The sequence below is a fragment of the Rhineura floridana genome, chromosome 7 (assembly GCF_030035675.1).
Source record: "Rhineura floridana isolate rRhiFlo1 chromosome 7, rRhiFlo1.hap2, whole genome shotgun sequence".
NCBI classification, from domain to species: domain Eukaryota; kingdom Metazoa; phylum Chordata; class Lepidosauria; order Squamata; family Rhineuridae; genus Rhineura; species Rhineura floridana.
This window is the reverse complement of record NC_084486.1, coordinates 52,485,376-52,505,662: the sequence shown is the minus strand read 5'-3', so window position 1 is coordinate 52,505,662 and position 20,287 is coordinate 52,485,376. Positions and strand designations below refer to the sequence as shown.

Sequence of the window (20,287 nt, the reverse complement as noted above, 5' to 3'; positions counted from 1 at the left end):
TGAGGCTAGGACTGGGCACCAGATTCAGCCGAATCCTGAATCTCGAACTGAAACAGGCTGATTTGTGCCCTATCCAGATCGTGTTGAGGCAGCTACAAATCACTACAGAGTGGCCCAGGTCGACCGAAATTGGTTTGTAGCTATATGTGCCAATCTGTAGCACAAAACAGTCTCTCAGAAAGCCAGAGTCCCCAAACTGTTGCAATTACTAATTATCCCACCATATAAGGAGAACACCAGAGAGGGGGAGGGGGAGGGGGAGGAGGGAACTGAACTATACTACTTGAAAGCTGCAGGGCTAAAGTCATACCCCACCCAACGATCTCCAGTCACAGTGCTTTGGGGGAGGGATAGTAAAATCTTAAAATGAAGTCTTGTCTCGTAGAAAGAGTTTGGAAACATTTGTTCAGCTTGTATTTTGTTTCCTTCACAGTACTCTATCCAGTCTTTTTCCTGTTTTCCATCCTTTCCCAAACAATCCCAGTCCCATCCTTATTTTTTTTTAAAAAAATTGGTTGTGTGTGTCTTAGTATCCCACCCCCACCCCCCATTTTGACATAGGTAATATTTATTTATGGCTGTGTTCTATTTTCTGTGTATTTCTTTATTAGTATTTTGTCATGTATGCATGTGTAAGTCTTATGAGTGTGTTGTATACAATGTACAAGCAGCACACATGCAGTACAATATTACATACATCAGTGCAGTACAGTCCTTTTTTAAAAAAAAAACTATTTTGAAAACAAAATCTTTAAAGGTGGCTAGCAGAAAAAACCCTGGAGCTACTTGTCTGCAATTTGGCAGCATTAAACCCCTCTTGAGGGCTACAGTGTCTCCAAATATCATGCCCCTGCGTGAAAACACATAAAAGTTATGGCCATTTTAATATTAAAAACATTGAAAACTTTGAAGGTGGCTAATATAAAAACCACTAGAGCTTCTGGTCTGCCATTTGGCATAGTTAAGCCTCCCTTGAGGGGCTACCATGTCTCCAAATTTCATGTCCCCATGTGAAAAAAAACAAAAATAATTATGGCCACTTTAATTTTAAAATGTTTTAAACTTTAAATATTGCTAGCATGAAAACCCTAGAGTTACCTACCTGCAGCTTGGCAGGATTAATCCCCTCTGTAGGGGCTAATACTTCTATGATGAGTTTCCGCCGGGCCTTGAAGACCTGGCTCTTCAGGCAGGCTTTTGGGGTGGGCTAGATTTTATCTTCATTGTTTTTAGATTTTCAGTGTCTAGGTATTATATGCCTATGTTGTACGTCGCCCAGAGTGGCTGGACAGCCAGCCAGATGGGCAACTAATCAATTCTATAAATAAATAAATAAATAAATAAATAAATAAATAAATAAAACGTGTGCAAATATCTTGGCCCTACCTGAATAAAAAAGAAAGTTGTGGCCATTTTAGTTTCCCAATGCAAGTCAATAGGATTTGTGTTTCCCAGATCAGAATCTGGATCCGGTGTGGGTCAAATCGGGTCTGGGTCTGTCCGGACTGAAGGCAGTTTCCTATGTTCCTGTTTACATCAGCCACTGCTGTGTTCTTCAGACTCTGTTTTGTTATACAGAGATGCATTTCAGGCCCTGTAGTCCTCACACTGGATGGCCACCCCAAGCCAAGCCAAGCTGTAAATCAGACAGTAATCTCACCGTGCCCTGAGTTTTTTCCCCTTTGCTGCCATCACTTCCATTCCTCCATCACTGATACTGTCGATGCATCTGCTGCTGCTGCTTCTGGTTAGGATTAGAGGAAAAATAGAGGAAGGGAAATGGGCACAGCACAACTTCAAGGGAAGCAATGATGGAGCAGTGGGCAGGAGCAGTTGTTGCACAGTTTGCCAGTTTGTTGCTTGCCCAGATTAAGATTAAGATCTGTTGCTGTCTTCTGAGGTCAAGTGGCAATTGCAGGTGTCAGCCTTGTGAATTATCTATATATTTTTCAGACTGGGTCCTTAAAAACCCTGATGCTCATACCAAGGAATTTGATTTTGGGGAGGGAGTTTAACCCTGTCACTGTTACATTATCATTGTTATGCCACAGAGCAGTGTGTAGCTGTCAGCAGTTTCAACAAATCCAAATAACCCCACTGTCATAAACTTGCACCAATGGACTAGCCCATACTGCAGCTGAGTTTTGCTTGTCACATTGTGTTGTCACAGCCATTGGAAACCCTATCCTAAGAATGTGTCAGTTCCTTCAGCAAGTCTCATAATATTGTCATAAGAGAGATGTCTGTTTAGCACAAAGTAGGTTTGTTTCAGTTAACACTTGCAAACAGATTCAGGTTCTGAATGCCGTTATGATTATTTTGTTGCATGATTTTATAAAGGGGTTTCAAATACCATTGTGTTTGTCGCCACTCCGTTTGGTAGACACACAGGCATACACACACATACACAAATGTTTTCTTTCTTTCTACGTGAGATTTCCCACACAGCTTTGTTTTGATTGTTGGAGTCTGGAATTCGTCAGAATTGTCTGTCTTCCAGCAACTCAGACAGAGCGAGGATTTTTATGCTAGCTCAGCTGGATAAGTGACCCGTTTTTTTTTTACGGATTAACAGGCAAACATCCTCCTGTGTACATTCATCATTTTCTTATCTATACAGCTAAAGAGATTTGTCAAAGTAACAGCAATTGAGATAACCTAGGTGAGGTAAGACTTTCCTTTTTTTATTCACGGAACTAAGGGGGAAGAAAATATAAATAGCTTATCTTTTTTTTATTGCAAAAAGCTGACATGGAAAATAGCATTTTAAAGATTACAACGGACAAGAGATTTCTGATTGGAAGAGATAAGAAATCTTTTTGATTTATAAGACTTTTGTGTAATATATGGCTGGGACTATTTTTCCTGATCTACTTTGTTTTTTGACGAATCTGCTCATTCTCTCTGCTACTAGTTATTTGGACGCTGTGAACTAAAGCCGTTCTTACACTTCCGGGCAGATAAGAGATAAGGGCTGTCTAGCGTGTGACGTTAGTTGGTTGGAAAGATTAACTCCTTAGTAACTGGTTAAAGAAATAAGCTGCTCTTTGTTTGGGACATTGAAAATTGAAGGAGTTTTGTTCCTTTGGCTTTAAGAATGACAATTAAGAAGATCATGGATGTACAAGAAGGGACTTTATCTCTAGACATGTTTCAGAAAATAATGAATGGGATTAACTCAATAAAACAAGAACTGAGAAATAATAGACAAGCGTGGAGAATTGAATTTCACGAAATGAGACAGGAGCTGAAAGAAACTCAGGATTCTATGAGAAAGGAGAATAAAGATAGATCTGGAAAACAAAAAAAGGATGAAAGAGAAATTAAAGGCAAGGTTCAAACTATGGAGATTGGCTTAATTATGGACATGAAAAAAGATTTGGATTTCCTGGCTGTGATGGATCCTGGAGACAAATATTACAGTTTGGAATTCAGCGCTGTCCCTGAAGGAATTGAAGAGATTGGAGATAAAGATATTATCGGTTCAAAAAAATTCCTGGACTGGAAGGATTTGATGGAACTTGAAATGGAAAAAGTTAACAGAATTAATCCCTGTTTTGTGTCAATGGAAAAATCTTCAAGAGATGTGCTAGTGTATCATGTGGAAAAGAGGAGCAGAGATGCGGCTTTGCAACAATACTTCAGTGATACGTTTGGATTTGATGGCAAGAAAATATCTGTGATGGAGGAAATTCCTATCAGACTTTTATTATATGACTATGACAGCAAGATTTTTGGGTGCGTAAAGATGGAAGATGGAAGATGGACCCAATATGGATAATGACAGAAGAGCGATTTAAAATTACTGGACTTAGTAGATTTGATGAGTTGGATTAATTGATATGTTTATTTAGTAAAAAAAATTGATTGATATATATCTCAAGGATTGGAAACTTCTCTTTGACTTTTTGTGGAAGATTAAAATGATATGATGTTAATGAGATTTGAAACCAACTAAGATAACCGCTGGAGGAAGGTGATTTTATAATCTATTAAGAGATAGGTTTGATATATATTATAGATTTATAGCTGAACTATGACAAATCGGAAGTCAATATTCTTTCTTTTTTATATATATATATTTCTCTTTTTGTATTGTACTAGTTATTGATTTGTGTTGTTTTCTTTTTGTATTGTTTTGGTTTTGAAAATTGGAATAAAAATTAATTGCAAAAAAAAAATGTTTTCTTTCTTTCTTAGGGCAACACTACACATTACGATGAATCAAATTCTTCAAAAGTGTAGAATGTGTCTTTCCAAACACCTACATGATCATATCTGGAAAACGTGAATGCCTAGGGTTCTCAGCCATGTGTACATTACCCATGTTCTTGCAGTAGAGACCTGTCCTCAATTGGGGAAGAGGAGGTTGTAGGCTGTTAAACACCAGTTTCCCCTAATTCTCTTTTGGCATGCAGCCTGCCTTAATTTTGGAATATACATTATTGATTAACTACATTTGCTTAAATTTTACCATTTGTTTTTTGATGGCCCAGTGTTTTGAAGAAGAAAAATTAAAGCACATCTTAAAAGCCATTACAGCATCCTTTCTTCTTCAGTGAAAGTAAGTGAAATAAAGAAGATTGCGTTAGATCCTTTGCTCCTTACAAAGTGGCGGGGAAAGCTTTCTGTATGTTAAACAGTCTTGTGGACATCTGGCACGATTGGTTTTAATCTGCTAGCTAAAAAGTCAGGATTAAATCTTGCTTTACACCTCTTTGTACTGCAGTCAGTAAAGTGACAGAGCTGCTTCTGAAACAATGACACTACTTATTCCACCCAATATGCCATGTGGTAGATCACCCTCCTTTTTTTTTTCAGCACCACTTCTCTGCAAAGACAATGAAGCATCTGGTGGGCTTTTCCTGTGTCCACGATATATTTTTGTCAGTAATTTTACTCAGCCAGTCTGCTTAGTTCTCCCCTGGTGCTACTTTTTGAGACGTAGTGTGCCAAACCCAGTGGTAAGAGGTCAAGAGGCCAAAGTGATGAATTTTTATGTGCCTGTTCCTTGTGTTTCTGCTCAGTCACGATTCTTTGCGCGCTGCACTGCTTCTGAAAGGAAGCTACTGTGGGCAATTTGTCCTCCTGGCCTGGAGAGAATGGGGAAGCAGATGAGTTAAAACAGCATGTATGACTTCGAACAGAGGAGCACGCAAATGCGCTCCTACAGCATAACAGAATACTTCTGTCACCACGTAGTGTTGGGGCTGCCCTGAGATTTGTGGCTTCTTGGCATCTGATCAAATGACAAATGCATTTAACAGCTCTTGGAGCTATAAAAGAATTAATAGCACTTCACTAGCTGTTACTGTTAAAATATGGTGCAGTAACACTCTGCATGAGGTGATTTCCCTAAAGCTGTTTTAGTCTGTTTCCAGCTAGCAGCACCAGTATTTTGCGTGTGTGCATTTTCCTGTTTCCTTTGTTCATTAATAAAGGTACATTGTCTCTATTAAGCTATGAAAAGTTACTTGTTACTGAACCCTGTGCTCCTGTCCTGTACAATTGTCCCTTGCTTTTTGTACATAACTGGTAGATCCTACTAAACACTAGCATAATGTTGGGGATAAATGGGCAACTCTAGGAGGGAAAAGCTACGTAGGATAATTGCAAAACCTATTAAATTTGAGAGCTTCAGTATGAAAAAAACCCTCCTTTCCTAACTGTCTGCAAAGACTCTTCAGCCAGCTGTGGTTATGAGCAGAATGCGTATCTCCCACCTTTTATTCTTGGCCTACAAAAGGAGCACTGAGGCTGCATATGGACATCCAGAATTTTAGTGTTGAGCCCTCTGTTAATGAGCATTTTTGTTTCTATATATAATCCTCTATCCTGGATCCAGCTCCCTGGGCATTATAGCAGAAGGCTTTCTCTGCCCAACAGTCATTGGCTGGAAATGGATAGTGTCTCTAAGCACCTCTCCTTCCCTCTAGTAGTTTTTTTAAATGTTTTTAATTGATTTTGCTTTTAAATAGACAGAGAGGGAGAGGACCGAATATACATGCAGCCCTTCACAATCTTTCAAAAGATGGGAATCCACCTGAAGCATGGGAAAATGAGCAACAAGGGTTTCTGAACTGGCATTCATTTCATTGATTTGGATGTTTGTCAAATGGGTTGCAAAGGGGAGGAATCCAGGCTTTGAGATGTGGGAGGGAAAAAATGCAATGAGTTCTGACTTGAATATGCATTGGTAAGTATCAGGGATTCCCCTGGTTTCTTAGCCTCACTTCAAATAAAACAGGCTTCTGTAACCCCTTTGCTGCCCCCAGTTCACACAGAATAGTTCTTTAAACCTTCCTATTAGCGTGTATGGAAGGTGTTAGGCGTGAGATGACACCACCACTGAGAGTCAGTATAAATCTTGAACTATGTTGTAGGTTTTTTAAAGGGATATTATTTACAGAAGGGAATAGGGTTGCTTATTTTGGTACTTTATAGGTGCTTGCTGACAGGCTCTAATGTTTCCAGAGACACCGTTGCTCTCTTCAGCCTCTGAATGGCTCTCCCCACAGGCCAATTTCCTTAAACCTCCACCCCAGCCAATTATTTCCAAAACCCAGTTCAGCTATCAGGGCCAGTCTGCCCCTGTGCCCCCAAAGCTCCTCTGGTTGCACTCCTGGCTGTGGGACAGTTTGACAAAACAAAATGATAAAAAGTCACAATTTTATTCCGTTTTTATAAATAAAAAATGTATAAAAGGCCCAACGCGTTTCGGCTATTCACATGTAGCCTTCATCAGGAGCTGAAAGAAACAGATATACCTTGAAATATATTTTTCACGGCAGCTCTCAACAAACACGCTTACCAGATTCAGCCTGACAAACATGTTACTGACAATTTGTAATCTTTTGAATAATATCAATAACATCATCACTTTGAAGGAAGAATTTAAACAAGCATGTGAGTAATAACAACATAGTAATAGAAAAATGTTTGTTCTCCCACCCCACCCTCCTTTTCCAAAAAACTGAAACTGTAAGTTACAATTTTGAATAGAATGTTAAGTAATTTCAATGTATATCTATTTCTTTCAGCCCCTGATGAAGGCTATATGTGATTAGCCGAAACGCGTTGGGCCTTTTATACATTTTTTATTTATAAAAACGGAATAAAATTGTGACTTTTGTTTTGTCATTCTGGGCACCTCCCTCCAACCACTTGTTATATTGAATGACATCCACTTTTTTTCTACCTGTGGGACAGTTTAGCCAGTGTTATATTCCCACTTGTATCATTCCCTCTGGCAAGATCTTACTTCAGGGCAACCCCTCAGACTCTCTCAGTCACTGGCTCCCTTCTGATCTTCAGCAGGCCACCATTAATGACACCCTGGGTAATGATATATAGGCCTCAGTCCTTCCCTCAGCTATTTTCACCAACCAACTCCTCACACTACCAACAACCCACTCTAGCTGCTGTCAGTTAACGCTCTACTGCCTGGAACCTACCAAAACAAGGCCTCATGACAATCACAGAAGTCATTTCATCATTTTATCTTCTAGTGATAGTACTGGTTTAATTTGTTCTAACACCTAATTATTTGTCTTTTTCGCGTTCCATGGGCAAAGCTCTCCTCCATCACCACATTTCAAATGAGTTAATTTTTCTCTTATCCACTTTTTGTGTGTCCACATAATATTAAATCATAATTTAGCATTAGGTGCAGATCAGGCCATTGACTAGATCTATATCAAGGTACCCTGCAGAATGGCCTGTAGTTATTTTACAATTACAGCTTTGAGTTGAGCATGCTATTGTACAAAAGTATCAGAAAGCACTGTAAGTTTCCTAGTTGGAATATCTTAAGTTCCCACTGACGAGGCAGAGAGAAGCAAACACATCTTGCCTAATTCTGAGTTTCTCACAGTCCATTGGTTAGAAAAGCAAATACACTTTCATTGGTTGTTTGATTTACAATACATGAACTACCACACAGACTAAGTAATAGAGCAGAAGAACTAGGGGAGTGTCAATTCAAAAAACAAATCTGACGACTCAGTGAACAAAGATAGAGAAAGAGAACAAGGGGGGAATGCACATTTAATATGTTCAAATAACTGATGTCCTTTTATTATTTGTGGGTTTTGCCCATCTTAAAACAGGTTATCTAAACTTCAAGTATACCTAGTTGCTCCTAATAGTCATAGTAGTAAGTCATATTGGAATATTAACACCTAGTAAATCTTCTGGTGCTCTTGAACCCATCTATAGTTCAGACAATTAAAATATAACTTTTTGTTTCCTTTCCAGTTTTATTTCTTATAAGTAAAATTAAATATCATAAATGCAAGTATGAAAAGCATGTATAAGCTAGTAGCAAAAAAAAATGCTAGTTTGGTGCAACAGAATATCCAGGATGGTGGTGCTGTAAGTATGGAAACTACCATTAAACTTTAAAGTATAAACACAGTAACATGGAGATAAATAATATGGCACAAGCGGGCATCCACTCATGCTGTAGGACTTCTCCTTCCTTCCCCTCTCGTGCCCCCCAAATTTGGTTCAGAGGGTTGGGGGATTTCCAGAGTAAATGTTGAGGGCACACAATAGATGGGGGGGGAGAAGAGAAACTAGAACTCCCAAGTAGATTTTCATTGTGCAAGTGTATGGACATCATTGGTAGTTGCCCATTGGATGTTAACCAGCTAAGTAATATTCAGAGTAGACCCACTGAAATAAATAGCGTTAAATAATTTAAGTCTATTGGGTGTTGTCCAGTGTACTCTTTCCGTTGGCCCAATGATTTCCACTTGCATAATGGAACATTCTCCTGTCCTCTCCCCGCATACAATCTGTGTCCTCCTAAATATGCTCTGGGAGATTAGAGGAAACCCCAATCAGGGGACAGGGTGCAGGAGGGAGGTGAAGTTCCATTGTGTAGCCAGATGTCCTTGCAGTGATAGCACAAGTTCATGGAATATCATCCATTGATTTTAATAGGTCTACTCTGAATATGACTTAGTTGGATATCATCCATAAAGTGAAAATACCAATATGTATATCTATAGTAGGTATATAAATATTTTTAGAGAAACAAAATCAAATGGCTTGGTCGAAAACTATTTTTATTTAGTGCCAGCATAAAGAGTTTAAGCAATATTTGACTATTATTCTCTTTGCCAGAACTCTCTAGCATAGTGCAACTAAGTGAAATAGTGCATATTTTAGCCCACCTTGGCCTCCGCTTCTCTCACCTTCCTCTGTTGTCTCCCTGTGTTGAATTATGGAGTGGTCCAGTTCACACATCCTAGTAAACCAAAACCATATACTGTATTGGAAAATAATTTCTACACCTCCTGCCCTACAAAATAAGGCAAATTCCTTTACACACTTACCTGGGGGTAAAGCTCATTGAATTCATTAGGTCTTACTTCTGAGAAGACATGCATTAGGTCTTACTTCTGAGAAGACATGCAGAAGATTTGCTGGTACTTGTACTTGATGGAACTTAACTCTTACAGTTTATATAGGTTTTTGCAGATGTTCACACCTTAAAAATAAAACATTCCAGAAGAATCTATTTTTTCTTGGGGGATATTGCTGTTGTATTTTTAATTACTGGTGGTGGTTTGTTTAAAATGTTTGCATGTAAGTCACCTAGAAATGGTGTATAATAGGCAACAATTAAAATAATAATATTAATAACAATTCCCCCACCATCCCCAGTTTTCCATTTTTATTTTCCCATTGACACTTAGCATTGTGTGCCTACTGAGCATGCTCAGCCCTCATTGGTTGTTTGGTGGTGGTGGGGAGGAAATTGCACCCTTTGTTTATTTTTTCTTAAAATGTGTTTTTGTATCTGCTTACCTAAAGGGTTTCTGGAGCATGCTGATAACTCTCTCTCTTGTTTGTCAGTGGCCCCAGTCATGCTGGCACATACCACCTGAGCTCACAGTTAAAAGGAGTAATTTTTTAAAAGCCAGAATCAGGCCCTTTGATATGAAGAATTTCATTGTTACTTGCTCTCTTACTTATCTTAGTACAATGCAATTACTTAGTACAATGCAATACCAATCACGATGAGATGGTTCACCTCCTTTGCTTTTTTGCTGCTTCTTCACTGCTAGGAGCTTAAGCCATGGTTTGGCTAAGCATTATGTCCAAGCCCAGGCTCTTGGTTTGTCTCTTTCCAAACAAACCACAAGCTATAACCAAGGTTTGCTCTTGGCTTACTGCTTGTATTTTGTGTGGGTAAAACAAACCACAGGCTGGGTTCCTACATAGCACAAAGCCAGACCATAGCTGTGCGCCCAGCAGCACAGCAGGAATGGGAGAGGAGTGAGGATATCTCCATTTTTACTCCATTCACCATCATGTTGTGTGTTTGCCGTTAAACCATAGTTAAGCTGAACTGTGGTTTAAAGTAATATGCACACCAGGCCATTTTGTGGAAATGTCCCAGAAATCTAAATGGAATTTAGTACCAAGTAGTGGAAACACAGCAGACCATTTCAGACACTACTGCACCACCTCCAGAAACGTCCATGCACTTTGAAATGAGATCTCCAGCTTGTGCACCTCTTCCCCTCATCTCCTTTTCCCCACTCATTGCCTAATTCACAAAAATGATGTTAATATTGGAACACGGGATATCCCTGGCCCTACAACCCAGACCTGCAGGAGTGTTTCAACAGGCCCAGACACTAAAATTAATTGGAGATTTTGTAGTTGACTTTAAACTGGAACTGTGCTCAGTATGTTTAGGATCACAAAATATAATTCTAAACTTTTCAGCATCAGAACAATTTGAATTCACATTCCTGACCAAGAAAACATGGGGTATTACAGCCAAACTGTTTATAGCTGTGTTCTATAGCAATTCAGGTTTTTCTATCAGAATTGTACTTTTTCATCCTATGACACCTTTCCTAATTTTTCCCATGCTATGCAAAGCTCAAGCATCAACTCTTTATTCCTCACCCCTACCCCCGAAGGCAAAAATGGCAATTTTCTATAGGGGAAAGCAATTGTCTCCAATTAAACAAGAAAGCCCCAGTATATTAGTCTGATTTCTTTGTCTCACTTTTCCCCCAAAAAAGTAGCTTTCAAGAGACTGTAGTAAACTGAAAAGAGCACAGTGTTTTTGTAGCATTTTAATCCCCCCCCTTTTTTTAAACAGCAACAAAAAAATCCCTTCATAAGCAAGCAGGCTTGCCTGGAAAAAAAAAGAGCACATTTCTGAAAGTTTTCTGCTTGGGTGACTACGACTTTGTAGAAAGTGAAAGGAGGTGGAGTAGGGAGAAGGAATGCTCCAGATTGTATATGAAATGAACCTTTGCCTAATCACTTTTTGCTGGTGAATAAGGTAACTTTCTGAAAGCAACATGAGCTTTTTCTTGCATTGGTATTCAAGAGTCTGTCAGATTTATTATTATTATTATTATTATTATTATTATTATTATTATTATTATTATTATTGAGCAGGCCTGAAACTGTGAGATATAAAGCAGTTCATGGGGGAGGGAGGCAATCTTCCCAAGCAGATGCCTTTAAGAGACAGAAATTATGAATTTCTTGAATTGCAATCACTCTGGGGGTAGCTACAATGACTTTTTGACAGTGACAGTAACTCTGCCTTGTCTTTTTGAGCCCTTCTTCGGCCCATTCACTCCGGAAAGCTGCTTAAACGCACTTAAGCGCATTAGCATTTGGATGCTCGGGGACCATATTGACCCTCGTTTGGAAGGTTTAAATGAGTGAAAGATGGAGCGATTTGTTAGGGCTTTAGAAAACCAGCTTTAGAGAGTGGCGGGTTTTCCGCTTTGGTTTGTTCGGGTGCTTGTTCTAATCTGGTGTGCTGTTTAAAGGCAACCAGACTGATTTGTGACACATGAGTCCAAAGAGCTATTTTTGGGGGCTTGACCTGATTAGCTAATTTGTGCTTTGAATGTCAATGGTCGGTATCAGAAGAGAGCGCTCTTTGGGAATGGCTTGCCAGTGATTACCTTACTGGTAACTGCATACAGACACAGATGGCAAAATGTTAATTACTTGTCAAAAGAGACAAAATGGGATCCGAGGCAAATTGTGAGGATGTGTGGAAAAAGTGATTAGCTCTGGGTTAAATGGAAGAAACTAAAAAGCAATGGCTGCCTCCAATGGCTTGGTGTGCCCGCCTTTCCCACTTCTGCCTATGTTTTCAGTAACATGATCCTAACTATGAAGCCTTTGAAGAAAAAAATGCCTGTTTTCAAATAGCTGATCTGTGTTAAAATTGACTGGACACTGAGAAATGACTATTTTAAAATATAGTCTGTTTAAATTCATATTGGTTATTCTAGTGTAAGAGCACAATCATTTCTAGGTGGTAAAAATCAAAATATAAAAGGGAATAGAACTTTTAGCAGATTGTTTTGTTGTTCCTATGTGAAGCCAAAAAAAAAGATTAACTTTCAAATTCATACAACCAAGAAAAAAGAAAACGTATTTTTCTACCACACCAAAAATTGGAAACCTGAAATTGTTTGTTTGTTTTTAAAGTTTATTTCCATTTGGGAAGAATACAGGTTCCCTGTGTGTCCCCTGTTCATGGAGTTGGTTGTAATAAAAGAGTCAAATAGGCAAATCTGAAACTTGGAACATATCATTTCTGTTTCTTTCTCTGTCTTGGATTCCAAAGACATCAGTAAGGCTAGGCACTTGGTATTGCTCTGTCACAGTTCCCAACTAATAAGCAAATACTGCATTACTTTGGGGAAAGCTATGCTCAGTGATAAAATCTATGCTTTACATGCCTGAGGTTCCAGGTGCAGTCTCTACCATCTCCAGATGAAAGGATCAGGTAGCAGATGAAAGGAAGGACTTCAGCTTGAGATCCTAGAGAGCCACTACCAATTGGAGTAGGCAGTACTGATCTAGATAGGCAAGTAGTTGGACCTGGTATAAGACAAGTTGCCATGTTGCTGTTAGGATTATTAGAAAAGAAAATACACAATGCATTTGTTATGAGAACAATGAACATCGCCAAGTCAAACTTTTAAAGTTCTCCGCTAACTCCAACTCAAAAGCCAAATGACATCCAAATGCTGGAAGCAATGGGCAAAGGAGGCAAAAGTGACTCTCGCATTCTCTTTCTGCAATCTCAACGTAACATCCAAAGCAGGAATTCATGCTTTTTTCTTGATGGGGAGATGCAGGAATAGTGTTCTTTTCTGAAATACATGCATCCTGATTTAGGAGGAATGTCCTACTTCCTAGTTTGGACTTTATCTCGAAAGTGCAAACAGCCTTTGTACTATAGATCTGACTTTACTTCCTGAAGGCTGTTTCGAAATCAAAACAAAGGATTGGGGAAATTTCTCCTATAGCTAGGAAATAATTATGCTAGTATAGAAGATTACAGAGTTTTCCTAACTTTAACTTGAAGGAATACAATAAAAGTAGATTGGTGGAATTGTAAGCAAAAACTATGTTAACGCTATCTATAAATATGTTCTTGAATTTTCCAACTGTTGTTCGATTTTGTGTGGGAACAAAGGAGGACTAAATAAGGCTATTCCTTATTTTTATGATTGAGTTGAAATCTGGACTCTTTGGATAATAGCCAATATTAGTCATGTAATTAGTCATGTATGACTATGAGTGTGACGAATATTGGCTGCCACTCCGTAACTTTTTTAGTTTATAATTTTGACCAGCTAGCATTTTACAGAAGAGGTGGAATTTTTCTGCGTCTGTCTTTTAAAAAATATTTTTAACACACAAAATTTTCTTTCTTTTTATCTCTATGTATATGCTTTCCTCTGACAGACACTTTGTGCAAAGTCTACAATGCAGACTGTCCGGGCTGCTGACACTAATGAAGTAGTGAAGCTTATATTCCGTGAATCTGATAATGACCGAAAGGTAGGTAACAAAATGCAATCATTGTCACGGGAGAGAACACAAATATAACTGATAACTTTCTTGATTCCAAACAAAGCACTTGTTGACTTCTGCAGAATAATACTAAGAGTCCATTTAATCCAAAATATACAGTTACAAAAATGTTTGTATAATTATGAACTCTAAGCAAGAGAAGATCCACATTCAGTGACTGGACTTCCTTTAATAATCTTGGGTTCTCAGCCTCGAAGATTGGTATCTGTTGAATCCACACAAATAATCCCTCAAGAAGCCTGCACAGTTCCCCATAGCAATCCCTTTGAGCTTGTAGAATGGCCAGCACTGAAATTAGTGATAAAGACTTCACAGATTGGTGAGTTGAGCGGCTAAGGTGTGCATTGAAGTCTCCTAAAACCCAAGAAGTCAGGATTCCACAGTGTAGAACCTCACATGGAAATTTTCTGCAACACAAAGGGTTGAGGGACCCTCTGGAGCAGATTTTGGGGGTGCATAGGGAGAGGAGAGGGAGGAGAAGTGCTTACACAGTGCTGGATACAACTCATGTGCAGAATTTAGCGAGCATGGAGCCCATCTCTCTGTCTTGTTTCCACACTGCTTCCTGATTTCTTCATCCCTTCCTGGATGGTTTAAAAGCATTCTGCAAGAAGCATCAGAAGCAACCTGTAGAGGCCAGCGCACCGCCCTGTATGAGCAAGGAGTTTGCAAAAGAGATGCCTCTAGGCTCGGAGATGTGGGAGGAAAGGGGCCTGATGTATATATCCCCACTGATATGAGATTGTGAGGTGGGCCTTTCTCACCTGCCAACTCTTTGAAATGTGGAGGTAGTGGACTGGCCTTTGGCTTGGGCAAGTAAACTGGAATTTCGTTTTTCACAAGGAGCATTGCCACACTAATTTAAGTGTAAGGAATTCTTTTGCAATGATGGGCTTATTTTCTGACAGATCTCTGTGTAGCTGGGCTGGAAGGGGGCTATATAAACCCCAAGAAATTATATACCCATAATTAAATTTAATTAGTAGCAGTGCCCATTGGCTAATTTGCAGTGGCTGAGGATTGTTTCTGATTTATACATAGATCTTAAGGATGGAGGCAAAGGCCACAGAGCTAGACTGAAGCTCACAGCACATTTCTCCTTTCCTTTCCCTGAAGATGTTTGCAGGGAGGTGAGAGTAAGCAGGGAAGAGGCTGGAAAGCAAGCAAATCTAAGAAGCAGAAGAAAGAGTTCAACTAGGGCTTCTGAGCTAGAGAGTCAACCAGGGTGGGATGTGTACAGAAGAGGTGTTGACAATAAACATATGTGAGAATGAACTTGTAGTGCAGAAATCGACATGATCATTAAATTTCTTCCAAATGGGCTCAGAATCCTCCTAAGGAGGACCAGATAAATTATTTCTCATACACTTTAGACAAGACTCCTCAGGTGCTGTCTCTCTTTTCACCTGGATCCCTTTTCTATTAGATATTGCCCATAAAGGCCTACCCATTCACTTTCACCTCCAAGGCCTAATCTTCACTGAGGTGGCAATCCTGCATGAGAGCTGTACCACCTTCAAACTCCAGGTGAAGATTCACATACTGAAATGCTCCTCCATGTAAAACATCTCCACATAGAAAACCTGATGTCAAGGAGAAGAGTTCAACCCAAGCATAGAACTTATGCCTGAGATTTCCAGGTTGTTTCTTGTAATAGGTGCAACGGGAATGAAATTGACGCAGGTGTGAGGCAGGTAGTTACTACAAAAAGGGCCTTTTCAGTGATGGTGCCCTATTTATGGAATGTCCTCCTGAGAGAGGCTCACCTGGTGTCTATGTTATGGTCCTTCCAGCACCAGATGAAGGCCTTCTAAACATATATATCTATGAGAGTTAGTGTGATGTAGTAGTTAGAGTTGCATGCTAGAATTTCAGGATTCAAATCCCCACTCAGCCATGAAGCTTACTGGATGCCATGGGCTAGTCACTGACTCTCAGAGTAATCTACCTTATAGGGCTGTTGTGAGGAAAAATTGGAACACCACCTTCATCTCCCTAGAGGAAAGGTGGGATATAAATGTTGTAATACTGTTCTTGTTATATTGGGGTAGTTTAGATTCTTAGTACTAATTTTTTCCCCTTGCTGGTTTTTTTAAAATATTGATTTATGCTCCTTTCACTGGCATTTAAGTTAACCTTATTGATTTTCTGGTGTAGTCGTGTGATTTGTAGTAGTATCCAGTGGTGCCCCCCCCCATACTGATGGAAGGTCTTCAGTCTAGTGGAGGCTTCTGTCAGTGGAATGGGGAGGGATGCCATTTCTTTGCAGATTTGCATACCTGCCTTCAGCTCCCCATGCACCATGCCTATCTGCTCCAGAGGATTGGGGAAACTATCATAATTGTATGGGAACTGGAGGTGGGGTCAGGGGAAGGGGGGAACAGGGAGATGGGGAAATTGGCTCATTCAGTGTTCCAGTAACAGAAGTTCCCACTAGATCAAAGAGGTTTCTGCCAGCCTGAAGCACATGCTGATCCAACCTACTGTTTTGACATTTTAAATTGTATTTGTAGATTATTGATTTTTTATGTTTGTAAACCACCCAAAGGACTTGGTAGATGGCCGCTATAGAACATGCCATAAATAAATGACACCCATCTAAGAACTGTTTTCCACAGTCATTTCTCCCAGTGCAAGTATTACGTACATGTATGGAAATATATGTACTCTTCTAGGGGTTCCCCAAGTATGTCGGCTTCCCACATCATACTTACAAACAACTATCCACTTTCTGACTAGCAGGTTTAATGCAAACATCCATATAATTTGCTTTTTTGCTCTTTTCCCTATACACAAGATGCTCATATTTAGGGGAAGCATAATATGCAAAGCTGCACTATGCATCCTAAAATGATGTTGAGCCCACTATTAAGATAACTTTGTTCTTAAGGCTTCATACCCTTTGTTGCTGTTGATTTAATAGAGAAGAAAACAGATTTAGAAATACTATTTGGAAGAATACACTTGTAATGACTCTGTAGAACTATCACTGTTTAAAATGTTTTTCAAGCTCTTTTTCGTATTCCTTTTTTCCAGGTTATGCTACAGTTAGAAAAGAAACTCTTTGACTATTTTAATCAAGATGTTTTTAGAGATAACAATGGCACTGCGGTGAGTTTCCAGCTGTACAATTACATTTTATAAATGCAATGCTCTGCTTTTGAACACTTGATGCTCCATGGAATATGATTTGAAAATGCTAGTGTCTTGTCTATGAACATAAGAAGAGCCTGTTGGACTACATGTGCCATTGGCCTGATCCAACATCCTGTTCTTACAGTGGCCAACCAGTTGCCCATGGGAAGCCCTCAAGCAGGACCTGAGTGCTGCTCCCGTCCTGCAGTTTCCAGCAACTGTATTTGAAAGCAAACTGCCTCCAACTATGGAGGCAGAGCATAGCCATCATGGCTAGTAGACATTGATAGCCTTACTCTCCATGAATTTATCTAATCTTTTAAAGCCATCCAGGTTGGTGATCATCACTGCCTCTTGTGGGAGCAAATTCAATGGTTTGTCTATGCACTGTGTGAAGAAATACTTTTCTTTTGCCTGTCCTAAATCTTCAATCATTCAACTTCATTGGATGTCCATGAGTTCTAGTTTTATGAGAGAGAGAAAAAAACTTTTGTGTCCACTTTCTTCATGCCATGCATAATTTTATGCACTTCTATCATGTCACCTCCTACTTGCCTTTTTTTAAAACTAAAAAGGCCCAAATACTGCAGCCTTTCCTCATAGGAGAGTTGCTCCATCCCCTTGATAACTTTGGTTGCACTTTTCTGAACCTTTTCCAACTCTGCTGTATCCTTTTTGAGATGAGGCAACCATATTCCAAATGCAGCTGCACCATAGATTTATATAATGGCATTATGATATTGTCAGTTTTATTTTCAATACCTGTCCTAATGTTCCCTAGAATGGAAATTAACTTTTTTTGCTCCAATATGCATAACTTTACACTTGTTTACATTGAATTACATCTGCCATTTTACCGCCCATTCACTCAGTTTGGAGATATCCTTTTGGAGCTCTTCACAATCCCCTTTTGTTTTAACAACCCTGAAACATTTAATATAATCAGCAAACCTGGCCACTTCACTGCTCACCTTTAATTTCACTGGCATGGGTTTATTTTATTTTATTTTATTTCATTTATTATTTGTACATCTCTATAAAATGGGCTCACAACAACTTAAAATGCAATTCAAACAAAAGTTCAAATACAAACAAGCTGAACAGTTTACATAATCAAAATTAAATGAGCAAAAACACAGCACTCCTTCCTGAGTTCCCCACTGGCTGGTTTTTCCAATTCACTTGAGCTTTGAAGACATTTATTAGTGAATTATCGGTGACTCAGGATGTTTTTCTTACTTCTTAAATTCAGTTACTGGCATCAAAACACAAAGTACATATCCTTCAAACATGACAAGAGGTATTTGTGCCTCTAAATCTCTGGACTTGTCCCTTAAAATATCTGATCTTTTTAAAGTCACCACTGAGTATTTCAAAATGGCAGTTGCTGAATTTTACACACTCTTTATCTTTAGATTTGAGAAAAGGCCCATGTATTTTGTATGTAGGTAGCTGTACCAGGAGCAGCCAGTGTGATGGGGTGGTGACACAGAGCGAATCCAGCACTCCTGCTGGTGTGTCCATGCAGCCCCAAACTTGCCCCCACTCTGTCTTGCCCACCCATTGTCTAGGTAAAGGGTAGCCTTGCCAGTGCTGGGAAGCCAGCTCTGTGGCACCACCCCATTATCCCAGCTGCTCCTGCTGAGTACAGATACTTAGAGTTCTTGGTATAGACTAATTCTTTGAGCCAGTTTGAACATATTGCTAAGCCATAGTTTAGCATTCTGAGGAACAGCCTCAGTACTTTGGCACTCTTTTCTCTGGCACGGCCACGAGGAAGACTATGGAAGCTTTTGCCTCCATTTTAGATTAAACACAGTCCAAACCCAACAAACTGTAGTTAATCTTTACTATGGTTTGTTGAAACAAGCCAGTTTTAAACCATTGTTTATGAAGCTGGCTTATTTCAACAAATCATTGTCTGAATCCTAAACTGTGGTTAATTGTTAACATATTGCTAAACTGTGGATAATCTAAAATGGCATTTGAGCCAGAGAAGTAGATAGGAGAGGCAGCACCTAACTCAAGGCTCACTGTGGCCTTTCATAATATTAAATGTGTGATTTTTCTATATACCGTGAGATGCTCACAAAATGATTACCCAAATGATGAACTGTTCACATTCAGCCTTTTAAAACTGACTCTCCTTTATTCTCAGCTGCAGTGCCAGTGAGGGCCTGCCCTCCTACCCCCTACCCCAAGTCACTGCACCCAACTTCCAAGACTTGATATTCTAAACATAAACAGTGGTAGGGCTATGTATTTTTCCATATACCATTTTACAGTGCTATTTCATTGAACACAAGAGATGCTGGTCTTTTCTTCACCTTCAGAAGGGAACAAAGTATCATTATTGCATTCTTTGAAGTATGGTTGACCTTTTAGTGTCTAGCTTTTTACTGAAAAGAACACACATTTCACATTTCGTTCTTTTCTGCCTGGTCCTGCCTAGACCAAACATTCCAGTCTCAAGTTTGCATGAAAAGGCTAAATTACTATTCAATTTTTTCTATATAAAGACAACCTGGTCAGTAGGCCCTCAGACACAGGGTCACAGTGCTCCCCAACACCCCTTCCCCATGCAGTTGGCATGGGCTTAAATAGTCCCAGTCAACCCATCTTCTGTGTCGCCATGTCAGCATGTCACCACACTGCATGCACACACCTCCCATAACCGTAAGATTGTGGCGGGGGCATCTACCCCTAACCGTCATATTGGGTAGTGGCAGGCATGTGCGCTAGTGCACTGATGCTGTGATGCAGGAGCTGGTGCCAGCCGGGCCTATTTAAGCCTGCGCTGGCTGATTGGGGGATGTTGCCTGGGAGGGTGGAGCTCCATTCCACAATCCGCACCAGCTTGGGGCTGCAGGGTGTCATTTGCCCCCATTTTTAAAATGAAAAGTTCATAATACAACAAACGAGTAAAGATATTTAACACAAACACACATGATGTTGATCCCAGGCTATGGTCTGAAGGCACATGAGGCCACCACCCTGCTGAAGCTAAGCATGGTCAGGTCTGGTCAGTGCCCAGATGAGAGACCCAGTACCTGTAGGAGGAAGGGGACCACCATCACCCAGGGAAGAAGGAGAGCCGTTTGCTGCTGCTGTCTGCCTGCCTGCCTGCCTGCCTGCCTGGTTGCTGCTACTGCTACTGCTCGGCTACCACCATCACCGCCCTCTCCCTGTTGGACTTCTACTCTGCAGGTGTCACACCTTGCAGGACCAGGCCCCCAGCTACTCAGCCAGCCGTTGTTGATATCAT

The 20,287-nt window shown here is 39.9% G+C and overlaps 1 protein-coding gene across 6 annotated transcripts in view; it reads left to right on the top strand.

Moving 5' to 3' along the window:
- The window catches only part of INPP5A (inositol polyphosphate-5-phosphatase A), a 390,659-nt gene that overhangs the window by 300,624 nt on the left and 69,748 nt on the right, over positions 1-20,287 (top strand). For all 6 annotated transcript variants that reach the window (XM_061635624.1, XM_061635629.1, XM_061635628.1 and 3 more), the window contains 2 exons: positions 13,759-13,854; positions 16,924-16,998. In XM_061635624.1, coding sequence (XP_061491608.1) covers positions 13,759-13,854; positions 16,924-16,998 — 171 coding nt within the window. The remainder of the gene's footprint in view (positions 1-13,758; positions 13,855-16,923; positions 16,999-20,287) is intronic.